Source organism: Diadema antillarum, unplaced genomic scaffold, assembly GCF_040938485.1.
Source record: "Diadema antillarum isolate AM-2024a unplaced genomic scaffold, OU_Dant_1.0 scf00000160, whole genome shotgun sequence".
NCBI classification, from domain to species: Eukaryota; Metazoa; Echinodermata; class Echinoidea; order Diadematoida; family Diadematidae; genus Diadema; species Diadema antillarum.
Genome location: NW_027271049.1, coordinates 1,057,801 through 1,074,850, shown reverse-complemented (window position 1 = coordinate 1,074,850; position 17,050 = coordinate 1,057,801). Strand labels below are relative to the sequence as shown.

General features: G+C 37.8%; 1 protein-coding gene across 1 annotated transcript in view; it reads left to right on the top strand.

Annotated features, from left to right (window-relative positions):
• The first annotated feature begins 2,265 nt into the window (after nucleotides 1–2,265).
• The window catches only part of LOC139722178 (F-actin-uncapping protein LRRC16A-like), a 139,578-nt gene continuing 124,793 nt past the window's right edge, over nucleotides 2,266–17,050 (top strand). The window contains exon 1 of the mRNA XM_071633493.1: nucleotides 2,266–2,598. Within this exon, the coding sequence (XP_071489594.1) occupies nucleotides 2,559–2,598 (40 nt within the window). The 5' untranslated portion in view covers nucleotides 2,266–2,558. The remainder of the gene's footprint in view (nucleotides 2,599–17,050) is intronic.

Below are 17,050 nucleotides of genomic sequence, written 5' to 3'. Positions count from 1 at the left end.
CATCTATAAGTACTTTCATGTACACGCTGTACATGTATTGTATGTGTACACGTTTGCACATGTGTATCATACAATCGCATAGTAGCATGTGTACAGTCGTGAAGAAAGTTTAACACTTTTGCATTGCGACTGAATGAGTGATGAATGCAGCGGTGGCGATCACTGAATGTTGCCCATGAATGACTGGCGCTGCTACAAAAAGCAGAAAAACACGCTGAATTATTTGTTCAGCTACGGCGCCATCGGGTCCGTGGCCGCTATATAGACAGGTTAAAATCTACCGCGGGAAACAAAATTTGTGGCCTCTGACCGCGTTAGAGATGAGGTGACAGCTATACACAGGGTCTTTAACAGGGCCTTTCTCTCTGGGTCATTTTTCAATGGCCGCTGTAGACAGGTGGCCGCTAAAGCAGGTTTGACTGTAGGCCTATGTACATAATAATACACTGTAGTAATATGGTGGAATTCACCCCCTGCAGGGTAAACTCTTCAGTGTTAGTATACTGCCCGAGTTTCAAAGGGCCCTGATGCATTTTCTCTCCAGTTGTCAGGTGTCGAGGTCGTCGAGGGGAATCGACACTATCGATATAACTTCTGCAAAAACATCCCGTGTCCAAGGGCGATATAGCGTCATCAAAGCAGGAATCAAACTCGGGATTAGATTCGTTATTCTGAAGGTTCGTTGTTCCGAAGGTTCATCCTAAAATTATTAATAAAAGGTTCGTTCGTTATTCCGAAGGTTCGAAAATCCGAAAACGAAATAAAATTCGTAATTCGGATGGTACGGTAATACGCATCTTCTTCTCCATTTTCGGATTGACGAGCTTTCGGAATATTAAACAAACTTTTATTTCATTTTTGGATCATCCAACTTTGGGAACAACAAGCATTATTTTTTGTCGGATTATAATAAGGAACCTTCCGAATTTCTAATATCCTTAAACCTCACAAATGTTCGGATTAACGAACCCTTTTTCATTTTTGGACTAATGATCCTCCCGGATGCGTTTTTTTTTAAGACGGCACAGATTGGGGCATGGCGCGTGTGAAACCTATGGGAAAAACGTTGGGTTAGGGTTTTTGGTTATGGTTATGGTTATGGTTAGGGTTAGGGTTGGGGTTAGGGTTAGGGTTAGGGTTAGGGTTAGGGTTTGATGGTTAGGGTTAGGATTAGGATTAGGGTTAGGTTTAGGGATAGGGTCCCCGATAGATTTTTAGTTTCCCCGGATAACGAACCTTATAGGTTGTTATTCCGAGGGTTTATTTTCCGAAGGTTCTTTCATAATAATTCGAAAATGAAATAATTATGGTTTGTTATCGTATAGACCTATCTCGAAGGTTCGTTAATCCGAAAAACGAAATAAGCTCCGTTACTCTTACGCGCCTTAATTTGGCGCTACACCATTGGAACAATTTCTCTTTCTTTTTTTTTTCATTACAAGGAACTTAAATTATTCTAATAGAATCATAATAAAAAGTAACTCATATGTGGGTCGATTAGTCGTGATGATCGAATATCGCCTTTGTGGAGTTGCGGGGACGCAACATGTTAATTACCGGTGGTACTGCCAGTCCGTTTTGCAAACGTATATGCAGGCCTACCCAATATCAGGGCTGTGAGAGATCAGATTTTAATCTGATTTCAGACTTTTTGCTCTTCCCCAAACCCCTCTTTTCAGATTTTTTTGCAGTTGAGATGCACTGAAATATCTATAGTTTAGGGTATTTCAGACTTTTTTCTGTTAGTTTCAGATTTTTTCAAACTTTTTTTGGCAAGTACTCTCACACCCCTGCAATATATTCCTTGGAGACAATCACGGTCTTTGTTTGCTGTCGCAATTAATAGGACAAGGTAAAATAGCTCCTTTTTTCTAATAGTATGTTAGTTTGCAACACTTTCCCGTTGGCCACTCCCTTGTCCACGTTATGACGTATGACAGGGGGTGTCCCCCTTTTGACCCCGTTTCTTTCGCCCTTGGCCTTTTTGGAGAATGAGATTCCAGGCGCTACCTCAAAATGACATAAATGGCATTCTGTGATAATGCCTCTGAGTCCCATATGAGCTAATGAAATCGCCCTCATGGAATGCCGATTGGACAGAACGAATTTGACAGCGTATGGCGCAAACACTCGCTGACAAAAATCTTTCAAGCTTCTCACACAACCACGCCGTACGGAGATGTGGATGTGTGTGCGGCGCGGCAGTGGTGTGCTAGCGCAAGCAGCAGTGGCCACTTGTTATGATTTGTAGCGAGAGATTGGTCTACATGCATGCATCCAACTCACACAGCTGAACTCATACACAACTCAGTTTCGGAAACAACTTCCGCATGTTGATCCTAGGCACTTCCACCGTTTCGTTTGGGGGAAGCACTTCTGAAAAACGCCCATGGTATTTTGAAAACACAACATTCTCCGTGGAGGGAATTTCTGGAGTATTTTCTTTCGTTCGTCTCATTGTTCCGATAACCCAACCCAAACGTATGCCACGCTCTGTGGAGAACTAGTAATAGGGTTTTTCTTTCATTTGGTGGAGAACTGTCAACATCATCACCAACATGAGTTCCACCACGGGCGAAGTACCACCGGAAATAGTCGGTAAGTTATCAGTGTGTGGATAGGAATAGGTGTTACCTCGTCTGTCACCGGCCTACTGGGCAAGTCCACAGAGGTTTGAGGCGATGCGCAACTTTAGCGCTGCCACTGTATTCCAAATTTAGCAAAATTTGCGAATGTGAAGAAACAAAACACAATGCCAGTTGTTGTCCAGGGTCCTTTTCCTTTGGCGCAGGTAGTGTGCCACTGGCACTGCTTCAGATCGTGCCTGGAATGATGCTGGCATTCTTGATCATCATACTCATAGCCCATGATGGGCCATGGCCATGTTGATGGCCATGGCATTGGGAGGAGTGAAGTGGAAGTAGATCTACTACTAAGTAGGATTGTAGGAATAGATAACATTGTACAAGTGGGGGAAAGAAGACAGGGTGATTTGCCTCGTTTTGAAGATGGGGGGGGGGGGGGGGGGTCTTTGTTATATTACAGCAAAAGACCTACCAGATAGAGATGTACCATACCCTGACCCGTTATCCTTTCTGATATCCATTGAGCAGAGGCTCTTTTGTGTGAACGACATCTGAGGTATGGTGATGAATCTGGACACATACAATGACCAATGTATTTTTGTTGATGACATATTTTGTTTGCAATACATCATGCCATTGAATACAGGCAACAGAAGGCCAATGAGCGTTTTTACACTGACTTAAGATTTCGAAGCGATGCTGATCCAATCCTGATTGAAGACTTATCTGTGACCCACGCTCGTCAATCTCTGACATAAATGGAGGGAAGAAAGGAAGAAAAAGAAGAAGAAGAAGAAGATGGACAAGAACTAAGCTTTTAACACACACTGTCACTGTGATACCCCCCATGCCATGCAAACAAATTCATACGATGTGAGACAAAGTACTGTAAAACGCAATATTTTCGCAGCATTAAATTTTCGCAAATTGGAGACAACGGCCTATTTAGCGGCATGAAATTTTCACGAGTATAGTGTAGACAAGAACTTTCATGTGCATTATAATTTTGCGAAACTTGGTTCTCGTGAAATTCGTGAAATGCAACAAAAATGGTCATGAAGAATCTGTGCTGTCTATATATGAGGATAATTTACCATATTGGCCTATAGGCATACTCGATAAGTGTACAATGTAAGTTAGGGATAAAATCTTGGATTTAGGGTGAGATTGACCATTCTTTGCTCCGGTAGTGTTGAGCTGCTAATGATGCAAAATGAAATATTTTCTAAAATACATATTGGGAGTAAAATACAAGGGCCTAGCGGTTAGGCCTACAGCTTACTAGTTCAAAAACAGCAGGTAGAAATATCAGCTTTATCCCCAATGAGTTCAATTGTTGGTATTTTATATCCTGTAACAGTTTGCAGGAAGTGCAGGGACAGAATATCACTAGTCATTGAAAAAGAAAGCTCCATCTGGCCTCTAAAGGAAAGGCTCTGTAATTGTCATGATAGCTCAGCAAACTGCAGTGTATAATCAATACCTGACGGAAGGAAAGAGATTGCACATTTACACAAGTGTACGTGTCTTCATTTAGAATAAAAAGAAACACAACAACACAATGGTCCATGATTGCTTATTTTGGGTATAGAGCGCACTATTTTTAGACGATTTAAAAGCAATTCTACAATGCTAAAGGTCATTGTGGACACAAACTGTTGGCTTACAGTCAAACCTGTCTATAGCGGCCACCTAAGGGAGATGAAAAAGTGGCTGTTGTAGACAGGTGGCCGCTATAGACAGGTTCGTTAACATAAATTTTCTCTTGAGGGGGAATTGTGTTTAGTGGTCGCTATAAAGGTTTGACTGTATTACAGACATTGTAAATTAATGATTACTTGTATGGGGCCAAACTAGCCATCATTTCAAATCATTGCATACAGAAATGCCTTGGTGAAATTGATTGTAGGGTTTCTGAATTGTACTAAACAAAAACATGGTAAAAGAGTGTTATGCTAGCTCTGCAGGGTAGGTCAAATTAAGAATCAAGACACTACAATTTGAAAGGCATTCTTTCACTTTATAAGTTGTTTCATAGCACTTTACATTGTACATCAATAACAAAAGAAAAATGATATTATTGTTGATTGAACTTCAGAACAAAGAGTAGAGTTTTGAGATGTTTCATGCAAACCTCCAGAGAAGGGGACAGATGAACAAATCTTGGAAGCTTGTTCCAGTGTCTGTAAAAGAGGAATACAATGTACACATGCCTTGAAAGCACTGTCACCAACCAAAACGTCTGAGGAATATGGAGTATAAGGATACTGTCTGTAGGTACCCGTACTAGAACAAAGACTGGGACACAACTAATATGTGGAAGGATGAGAGAGTTAATGGGAATCTGGAGCATTGTTTTGGACTACACTTCCTCAGAAAACAACAGTCAGGATGCATTTCTTGACTGGGAGCCAATGCAATTCTCTCTTCTTTTTTTTTTGTAGCATTATATATATTACGGTACATCCATTAGCCTTAAAGAGCAGCACTGACATGTATACACACAAGTTTTAATAGTCATAAAATACTGAGAATGCATGCATGTCACAGCATTCAATGTTTAACCAGTTGAAGATGAGTCTAGAGTATACTTGGGCAGGTGTCTATTTGTTGTAACAAAATCAGCCCGTCCTCAACGGGTTAAATATTTTTTTTGGTTTATAGTCAGTTTGCAGTCAGCAATTGGATTTAAAGGGACTGTACCATACTGGTTGAGGTGAGGATTCAGGTTTATAACATTTTTTTGGTGAGATAATGAGAAACCTCTTATGAAATGTGAAAGAGCATGTACAGTACTGTAATTTCAAGAAGTATTCAACATTTATTTGATGAAAATTGGCCTTGAAATGGCTGAGAATGTCCAAAATGCAATCCTAATAAAATTGACAGGCCATGACTTGCATTAGGACCTCTTTGTTTTTCGTTGTTTCTAGATATCTCAATCATTTCAAAACTAATTTTCATCAAATAAACTTTTGATTCCCCTTAGAATTGTATGCTCTGTAATATTTCATCAACTGGTTTCTAAATATCTCGCAAAACATTAGGTTGAACATTACCATGTGATGGTAGACTGTAATCATTCCCTCATTGGGAAAACATATGGGAATGGTCGTACCCATGGCAGAACGTTTTTGTGTAAAACAACGGCAAACCATGGAAAGCAGGTTGTGCTACAATGTATATAGAAGGGTATTGCAGTTTGCTATAGGTTGTACACACTACCTGTGTGTATGCATGGGTTGTTGTTTATCTGCAAAAATGGCTACCCGCTACGTTTAAAAAAAAAAAAAAAAAATCAAGTGAGAGGTTTTGTATGCATTACTCTCAAGTACTTTGACCAAACTATCTTGGGAATTTACCGGTAATGTTCTAACCTCAGGGTTTGAATGTATGCTACAGTGTATTGTGAAGGTTATACAATTTAAGTCCCTCAGCTTCAACATGGAACTTAAAACTTTAAAGTGGCATTTTAAACTGTCCAGATATAATAGGGATCATGCTAGATCACTCTGTACATTTTCCCTCCTAGAGATGTACACACCAGTCATCTTCTACACAACGTTGCGACCACGCTTCATTGTCGGTACTGAAAGTGCGCTGGAAAACACTGAAGTTGTAAATTACCCCAGTTTCCCACGTCATTAGTTTTGATGGTTGCAGACTATTTATCAAACAAGGATTGCGGACTTTGTTTTCTTGTGTTTATGTGTGAGTCTGCAGTGTCTGAGGGGATAAATTTATCAGTTAATGTGCGTCTTTGTAGATAATTTATTCTAATAATGATAAACATGGCCAGGGTGCTACAACTACTTGACTGCTCATTCGGGGCTTGTAAATCATACTGTTGGGCAGGTTAGATGAAAGAGCACTTCATTCATTTATTCACATGGGGCCCTCGTCCCATAACCCATTATTAAACAAGCTGGAGAAATATTCTTTGTAGCAGCCTGGATGCATTGAATGTACTAGCTTACTGTACATACCGTAGGTTACATGATTTTGTTGTGTGCAAGCAATGTCTCGGAATTGTTGCAAGATGTTTTTGGAGAGAGGAATACTATCATGAATACTTGTAGATCTTGTTCTTTTGACCATTTCAATCATTTTCATGGTACATTTTCAACACAGAATCAAAAAAATTGTATACAAAATGTATGTGTGTGGAGTGAGTCATGTTATAGGTAAAGTCAATAACTTTTTGAATATAATATCTAGCTGAATTAATAACTGATCGGCTTCTTAGATTTATTTACTGTGTTGTGTGTGGGATTTTTTTCACTTCATTAATTCATTTTCAATTTCAACAAAGAATAAGTTTGTGAAACATATGCAAAAAAACATGTACATATTCTATATATCAAAATATAGTGTAAACACACAATAAGTTGTGAAGTCAAGATGCACGATTATGGAGGGGAGCTATAAAAGCAGATCTTGTAATAGTCATTCCTCTCAAAGCCAATATTGATAAGGTACAGAAATAAAGATGTTGCCTGTATACAGAGAAACGTACACGTTATTGTTATAATACAGGTACAAGTGTACATGTATTATGAAAAGTAACAACAATATTATCGGACATCGATGACCAAACTAAAAATCCTGACAGAGCCCTAAGGTTGCGTTCATGCAGCAAAGGAATGGGGGTGGGGTAGGAAGAAGTCATGAGTTGAGTTTCGCTTTAGAAAGTTTGATGTTCATGCCAAAACTTTTTTTTTCCCTTTTTCTTTATATTGATAAACTTTCAAATTTGTTTTTCCTAGCTTTCATTAGTTTCGAATCTGTTTTTCCTCTTTCATTAGTTTGGCAATCATAACTTCCCCTTCAAAATGTCACCAGCGCTGTTGAAGTCATTACAGCCCCACCGAGATTGACTTAATGAGAAGGATAAGTGTCTGCCTCCTGAATACAGTTGTAATACAAGTGTACGATGCCCGTGGAAGGTTGCATCTTTCTTGAATGGGAAGAGTATAGAGGTGGTCTACACGATACAATGAATTTCCATATGGAAGGGCAAACTGTACTCCATGATTGAGTGCAGATTCAAGTCACTCTCAGTACGGTCTATTTATTTGCCGAGAGATGTGCAGCAGCGTGATGCAGAGCTCATCATAACTTAAATAAATTTGGCTTTCCCCCGAATAAGTTGTCCTTGAAGTGCTGTACAAGCAGACAGTTCGATAGCCCTAAAACAATGACGACAACACAACATAGCAAAAAACACACAGCACTGCATTTCCAGTTGCATAGTGCATGCATTGAGTCTTCAAAAACATTCCATCACAGTGCTGTGATTGATAGGCTACATACATACGTGTCAACAGAGATTGAAAGATGAAATGTCATTGCTGTTTTTATATGGCATGTACAATCAATGTACTGTAAGATCCGTAAAGCAATTTTCAGCTTAATCAAGTGCCGTAACAAGAGTCTCATACCTTCAGAGATATAGCACGCGCAACAATGAGTGTCAGTTTTATGGAGCATGCATTTGCAATGTGTACCACAGTACTTATATACAAAGTAAGTGGATATTCTGCAACAAGGATACAAAGTGTACAAAGATGCATGCTGCTGCCATTTGCTGCGTTATTGACAGCAGTATTGGTGGTTCAAATTCTGAGATTTGGAATACTTGTGTGTGCGTGATTGCTTTTTCGCTTGTTTGGGGCATCAGCGTCAGTGCAATACTGTAAAACATGATATATTCGCGGCACGAAATTTTCGCGAATTGGAGCCGACGGCCTTTTTCGTGGCAAGAAATTTTCGCGAATTTCCACTTGTGTTCAATGCGTATAGTGGAGATAAGAAATTTCGCATGCATTTTAACTTTGCGAATCTTGGCGCTCGCGAAATTGGCGAAATTAAAATGCACGCGAATATTCCTCGTTTTACAGTCTAAGGATCATTCACCTGTTGTGATGTATGGGGATCATGCCTGAATGCCCATTTGGGTATTAAAGTCAAAGAAATGTTTGTTGTAATGCCAGCAGAGTGATATGAAAATATGACTGCCAAATAAAAGCCTTTATGCGAATTGTTTGCACATTCGTTTCCAAAAATACTCATGTTTATGTTTCAAAGATAGTGAAACTGTATTTGGATTACAATTCAAGATTCCACTTGTCTTTGATTTAAAAAAAAATCTACAACATCTTTTTTTTTATATGTCTAGCGCAGAGACAAGGAAATCATTTCCTTTGCTAAATATGTGAAATAAGTGACATTTGACAGACAGGAAATTTTATTACTCAGATGACCTTTTACGTACAAGTTCACTCTCTATCAGCAATTTTAGATCAACTCTTTATATAATATGCAATGATACATTCATGAATGTCTGTTTGCCTGAACTAATCATTTTTTTTGTGGCCTCACTTTTGATGCCCTCCTTTAATAACATGTCATCTTCTGTACAACTTATTGTAGGTCTCCAATGAAATAATGCTACATTGTAGGTTTGCCTTCTTCTTAAAGAAAAATTGAGGTATCATAATGTGATATCATAATGTCAATCCTTTGGGCTATCAGGACATTGTATTCCTAAAAAGGGCTTAACATTAGTGATGGCCCGGTGGCCCGAGGCCATTCAAACTTGATGTTGGGCCACAAAATTTTCAAAAGGCTATCTTTTGGTGGCCCATTAATGGGACACTAACTGTAAGATTCAAAGTGAATTGTTACAAATGTATGTTTCCATTAATTTTTGGGCCACTATATTACTTTTTTGGGCCACCAGAATTTCAGATTTAAAGATGTTAGTGGCCCACATGGGCCACCAGATCAAAAAAAAAGTTAGTGTCGAGCCCTCCTACATTGTATATCAGGTGTTTGCTCCAAACGAAGAGCGAGAATACATTTGTAGCATCAGTCTTTGCTGAATTGTAAATTTAAACAGTAATTTTTTAATTAACTTTTGCATACTATGTAAACATACAATGTATTATATGGCAGATCATTTTTACCAGATGATTTACAAGTCAGTTGATATCAGTGAAAAAAAAGAAAACACAACACACCAGTTGAGTATTTCTAGTGCTACATGTACACATAGTTTGTACGTTTGCAGAGATTGTATATTGTCAACACAATACACGTGTACATTATTACTGAAGTAGCTGGCATCCCTTGTACACACTGTACAGCTGTCATTATGGTCTTCAAGAACAAATTTTGTAATGACTTGCACAGTTGTCTTCATATACGTTGCAGTATCGATATGCTTGGGGAATATGTGAGGAATACAGTATTACTTTCAGGGTCATATCATACTTAAAATTATGTTTTGACAGCTGAAGAAAAAAAAAAAGGGAAGTGTCTGACTTGGCTCAAAGTCAAACCTTTGCTCTATACAATCTGAGCTGGCAATGGCATTCCCCTCGGAAGGATTGAGGTGTTATGTATATGGTGCACTTATTCCCAAAGATGCCAACTTACATTCCATTTTGAAACATACAGCTTAGGGCTTAATACCAGTGCTGTGATATAATACAGTTGTAAGAGGAGAGTGTAAAAATCTGCACAATACCTGAGCTGTGTATAATTTGTAATTAAACACGACCACGGCCCAGGTGTGGGCAGTAGAGATAGCTCAATCAGGGAATTTACGAGGGACAGGTTTGAATGTGAAAGGTCATTCTCGAAGATCTGCAAGCCATCGCTGCTTTCTGCAGGTATTCTTGAGGGGTTCTGTTCGGTAGATGAGGTGTCAACTGAGCGAGGCAGTACAAATTCACATGGACATCCATGCCTTGTAGCTCAAGTGTTAAGTGTTGTTAGTCACTAATTTGTGAAACCCCAGGAGTAATGCCAAACACAATTCTCCCCCCAAACTGACTTAACCCTAACTAGGCCGGGGGGGGGGGGGCCCGAGGCCCCCCCCCCTCGACGTTCCGCGCAAAAATAGCAAAAAGCTATCGCCGCGACGTTTCATGACTTTTTTCTTTCGAGTCTCCCGCATCTTTTGACACCAAATTTGCGACGCCCGGGCACGTGGTTCCGAAGTTACACATAAATATGTACAAGTACATGCATGTCAGACCAAAAATTGCTCAAAAACGTTAATTCGTGTACAATTTCAATGCAAACTGTGCTTACAGGCAAATTTCATAAAAGCATGATTATTTTGGTGTTTTATTGATTAAAATTAATGAATAACATATTTTCTTGTTCGGAGCGATGTCGCGGACAAATTTCATCGAAAAAACAATGAAAAACATAAAGTAGAGAAAACAACGAAATACATAAGAAATTAAAAAAACAATAAAATACTTAAGAATTTTTTCTGATATCACAATTTTTTTTTATTACATTTGCTAAGGACACTAAAAAGAATATTAACACAAAAAATGTGCCTGTTTTGAGCTTTATTTTGTGATTTATACCAAATAGTCTGATTTTATGCATCATCATGCATAAATTAGCATAATTAGCATAAATGATAATTTTTTGAAAAAATAACTTCATGGTATTTTAGATTACATCATAGGCAATGTGTGTGCCAATTTTCGTCGCGATCGCGCAGTCGACGGCCGAGATCTGGAGGGGGGGCCTGGAATAGAAAACCAAACTCCTTCCCATCTACAAAATATGTCTGCTTTTTATATGCATTAAATTTCTCTATTACAAAAATTCACCGCTAAATCATGGACTCATGTACGTATTATACAAGGGACAGATAATGTTCGATCAGATAAGATAATAAATCCAGGAGCCCACGTGCTTGTTCTAATTCTCGCCCAGTTTTCCCTACCCCTTCTAACTTTGCCCCATTTTAAATGTAAAGAAAAGAGAGAGAGAGAGAGAGGACAAAGCAAAGCATATGTCCATATATGTTTTATGTATTGCAAACCTCAGGCGAGCTTTCTGCTCAATTGATTCACAGAATACCAATGTGTACTGTACAGTATAAGTTCTGTGGTCTACTGAAAGACAAATGCCCCTCAACTCATTGATTCATTTAATAGAAATTAGAAATTCAATGTCATTTATGATAGATACTTTCATATCAAAACTAAAAGCATAAATCTCTTCAATAACAAATTTGTAGTACTTGTGTGCTATCATCTGTACAGTTGTACATCTGAAGCCTTTGAGGAATGGGAGAATATGTATTTGTATAGTTGCTGCACTATGGAAATTCATATCTGCTGTTTTTATTGTTATTATTTGCAAGCAGAATTCAATCTTCTTGGATTCAACACTGAACACTTGATCACGACTCTTGTAGTATCTAGTCATCAACTTACAATGTTGCTAATAAACTCTGACAGTAATTTAGAATGGGGGGGGGGGGGGTATACTGGATCAATTGTCCTAAGTTGAGAAGCCATTTCAGGTCAAAGGAAAGAGGAAGTGGCAGATTAGAGGGATTACAGTAGATTAAAGCAGAGCTGTGGCTGAAGTTAAAGTCAGACAAAGACCAGATTTGTACACCTACCAGTACAGTGCACAAACTTGTTAATTAAGGTGACAAGGCAATTGTGAGGCAGTGGGCAGTGGCCAGGTCTACAGTAGCGAATCTACTCTTATTTTTGATTAAAACAATAGAAATAAAAAGAAAAAATGAGGGGGGTGCACGCGCCTCCCTTTAATTTTGCAAAGGCGCCTCCCCTTTACAGAATTCCTGGATCCACCCCTGGGTCTATGATGTCTCTTAAAGATGTGTTACTAATATATAAAACAATATACACTTGAAGCATCACAGGAGAAAAATAAATATATTACCCTCTTGAAAAAACACACACACATGCAACAAAACACCACAATATCTAAGTGAGCTTAGAATTTGCAGTAACCAGTGAAAATTTTTCTCAGTGCATTTCTGACAATAAAGCACCTTTACCAAACAAGTATTTTGAAAACAAAAATGAGTACCTTATAATGTAAACTTGTAAGGTAAATTCCTACACGTAAGTTTACAATGGGACTTCACTCATCGAGGACATGTTTGTTGAAGTATTAACATGAAAGTGTCGGTGAATATGCAATCAAAACTGAAAGATGCAGAGAAACAACAACAACAAAATCATTTGAAGTGATACCTAACCATCAATTCACTATGTGCAATGTAATATACACTGCCAGCCACACCTCTCACTTGTGGCATGTGATTATGACATTACTTGCTCTGAAAATATCATGTATTGTGTATACAGATCAGTCAACTGCATGATCTGTATGGATTTTTTTTAAACTGTGAAGTTATTAAATGCACGTCAATTCACAAAGTTGTTGAATCAGCCCTATGTGGCAAGTCGGGGCGGTAAAATTAGAACTCCTGCAGATACAACTGCTGAAATATGATAGCGTACCATTTAATCTCCCGTTAATTGCGCATGCCAGGATGTCACAGTAACTGCTGTGTGAAAGGATATCGCTTATCTTTTTTCAGGTCGCCATGGGAACGGTGAATGAAGCAGTGATATGTCAGGGTTACTTTAACATGAAGCAACACTTGACTAATTTGTGTGTGTGTGTCTGTTATTTTTGTTTTACTGGTTGTTGAATGCTTTTAAAAGGTGTGTAAACAGTTGCATAAATGCTATTTAAGTCTTTGGATGTGTGAATGACGTTAATGAAAGTATGTGCCAAGTGGCGGATCCAGACGGGGGCGCACCGGGTGTGTGCCCCCTCTTTATTTTTTCTTAATACAAAAGAAATAAAAAGAAAAAAATGAGGGGGCGTGTGAGCCCTCTTTGATTTTGTAAAGGCACCTTCCCTCTAAAGGGGATGGCTAGTAATCGATCAGTGGGGATCAATGGGAATGCTGAGGGATGATTGTTCCAATCCTTGTGGGATTCATTTAAGAGTACATTACCGTATATATCTGCTGTTGTGTGAAAATTATTTGCTTCAGAACGGTCTCATATTCAAGTAATAATGTGCAGATTAATGCCCCGTCACTGACCAGGCACGCTAACCTGGAAGCATTAAACTGCACATTACGGTACTTGAATATGAGACCATTCTGAAGCAAATAATTTTCACACAACAATAGATATATAATTGTACTCTTAAATAAATCCCACAAGGATTGGAACAATCATCCTCCAGCATTCCCACTGATTCCCACTGATCAGTTTACTAGCCATCCCCTTTAACAGAATTCCTGGATCCGCCCCTGTGTACCTCACCATTTATGTAACTTTTTTTTTCCTTTTGTGTGTGTGTTTATGCTGAAAATATTACTTACACAATTTAGAAACTGAAAGAAAAATGCTCAGTCAATTCACACAAGAGTAAATACAAGGCCACAGATTTTTTGTATATTTTCTCTAGGCTGTTAGATGTCCAATGAAGATAATGATTTTCTTGTTTGCATAAATCATTTTGATTGTTTATAGTTTCTGGGACCTGCATTCTTTTCTTGTAGATTGCTATCTTTTTCCTTCGTAACCCAGCTAGCACAAATGTAAAGGATACATCTGAACTTTCATACGGCACAGGCTCAGTGAAAATAAATCCAATGGAGAACAGTTCAAAGTTTAAATTGATGCAGCTGCCATTTATATTAGCTGTGCACACTTGTAAGCAATGATGTCTTGAAGGGATTGGTATGTAATTTGTAAAAGGGAAAATTTTTGTATAATTATGGTACATGCTCTATGCACTGATTGAAGTTCAATTACCTTTGCCTTTTGTGTGTGTTTGTTCACATAATTTCTCTGTCTGTCTCTCTAATTATTATTATTATTATTATTATTATTATTATTATTATCATTATTATCAACATCATCATCATCATTGTCTATCTTATTATTATTTATATTATCATCACTTTATTCATTTTTGTGTTTTCTTTCATTTGCACTCCTCTGTTGTATAATAACTCATATTTGAGAATAGAACATGAATGAGGTGCAGTGTTTGAAGAAAGATATCAAAGGTCCTATTTACCTTTGGGAGTGTCAGTGATTTAAAAAATATTCATATCACTTTTGATGCATATGTGTAGGTCAGTTGTATCACAAAACATCCTACCATATAAAATTTTTGCAATAAAGCCCAAAATATAAGGAGATATCACTATTTTTCTCATTAAACCGTAACCGTAGACAGTTTAGTCTGGAAACAGAATTTATTTATAACTATTGTTCACATTCTGTGCATTTAACAATACTTGGCATCGATTATACTGGTTCAGTTTTTTACATTGGTTGTTTCTATCCCTAACTCACATTATAAAACTATTTAGAAGCAGTAGTGCTGGGTTTTTGTTTCATCTGCAAATGGTAAATTATACATTTAAGTTGCCCAAACTCTGTAAGCTTCACAGCTCAGTCCACCAGAGAAGTGGACCAGCAACAAGACAAATCAGTTCTCAGCTCATCGTTAAAATAAGCTTTACACACATCCTACACATTGGAGGATGGAAACTACACTGTCGTAATGTACCATGCATTGCAGTTTCAGGTTCCAAATGATAATTGATGGCATAGTGTGAAAGCCTTCAGGAAGTTCATAATGACAGGTCCAATGCCAAATTACATCATTAAGATGATTTTATCCTCACAGAGCCTTCACATTATCCCCTAACACAGGTTTATCTTCACACTGACATCTTCAAGTTGGAACCAAAGCAGTCCACCCCACAGATATGCATAGATGGGACTATGCACAAAATAATCCTCTTTATAAACTATCATTTTTTTTTCCCTCTTGAGCTGAAGAAATAAACCTATGCCCACCAAATATTACGAGTGTCATTTGACATGGTATCCACTTACATTTAACATTGATAAACTTATATTGAGGCCTTCCAAGTGTCTTAAGGGTAATAGATGACATTATAAAGTGGAAGTGGATGTTTGCACACTTAAAGGCCCACAACAACATCTAGGGAATGCACACAGCACACACGGCAGCTAAATTTGGTAAGTTGTTCACAAAAATTGTAATGATTGCCGGTTCACATGAAGGCAGAATACCCTCACTCCCATGCAGTAATTCAAAGCAATTCATTCATTTCTTTACTCATTATTTGGTTTAATTCGTTCTTCTTCTTCTTTTTTCTGTACAACAACTAGTGGTTCCATTGAATAAAAGAAAACAAAGATGTCTGTTAAAGGTAGACTACCACATTTCATCAATCAAACCATAATGATGTCATGTGCTACACCTAAAGGACATAAAAACTAGAATGTCAACTTAATATGTAAATACTTGTATATGTTTTTACATCCATCACTTGATCAAGTTTTGAAAGCTCTTTCTGCTTACAAGGTAAGATGGAGAAGAATAGAGCAATGTGAGATATCCCACTAATAATGACAGTGGGAAGCAATTGAAAAATCTTTTTTAAATGACATTTATTACATTCCGGTTGACCTCTCTTGATTGAGTTAATGCTCTTGCCCCATGCATAGTGGTATGGTGTCTTCATTTTTGGAAAGTCTTGGGTCTGAGAACGCCATCAAACTTCATCCCATAAATGAGGCTTACCTCTTTATTGATGTAAAATATGTAGGGCCTATATATAGCAGCCTGCGTGCCATATATGTTACTTGTATCTGATAGTGGTTATGTGGACACAGAGTAGCGTACACAGGCAATAACATGGGGGACTTGGCCCTAATGATATTGGCAGGTGTTGAAAAGGCTGAGCACGCATTGGTTTAATTGCAGTTAGCATCTTGGGAACCTTCAATGCATGTCTTGGTGCTTTGTGAAAAAAAAAAAATGGAAGAAATCAAATGCATATTATGTGATGTTTTGGTACAGTGCATGGAATCGTGGAGAGAATTTGATCTGCAAACAAGTGTTGTCTTGAAAATTGAGTATAACATATCACAGACACACTCATACTGTGCAGTTATATATAATCTCTTGAAATCTGACATTTAAAATCTAATGTCATATGCAGCGAAATGCATTCATGATTCATCAAATGTTTGAAATTAATCGAGGAGAAAAAGGGAAATAGCTGATATTCTGTCCACTTTTTTTTTACTAGACGAATGGGATATGCGGTCTATGTGAAAATTGTGAAAATATGCTTCCTTTACAGACACTTGTATGTAGAAAGATTGTTGTATATGGTCGGAGGGCAAGCAAGCAGGCAGAAAAGCCAAGCTGCTATTATGTAGTGGTGGAAATTATGTTTACATTGTATTTTTGTTTTTGTCATCAAAAGTACTAGTACACTGTAGCTATGTTTCTTGAATTTAAAATAAAATTACTTTCAGATGTTTGATGGAACATGCATCATTTTCTGTTTACTCATTTTTCAAACTTAAATGTGATTTTTTTGTTTAAAATATTTTGAATATGTCCTTTTTGTCTGTTTTTTTTTTTTTTTTTTTTTTTTTTTTTTGGTTTTAACTGTACCTAAAGTTCTTAATCTGCAGAAGTTGGCACTCCTGAAAAGATCTGCTTTATTGGCCTGTCTAGGTCAAGAAAATGTGGAAAAAAGGTTAACACTGCTATCTTGACCCACATAGGTCTACCATAACAAGTGAGAG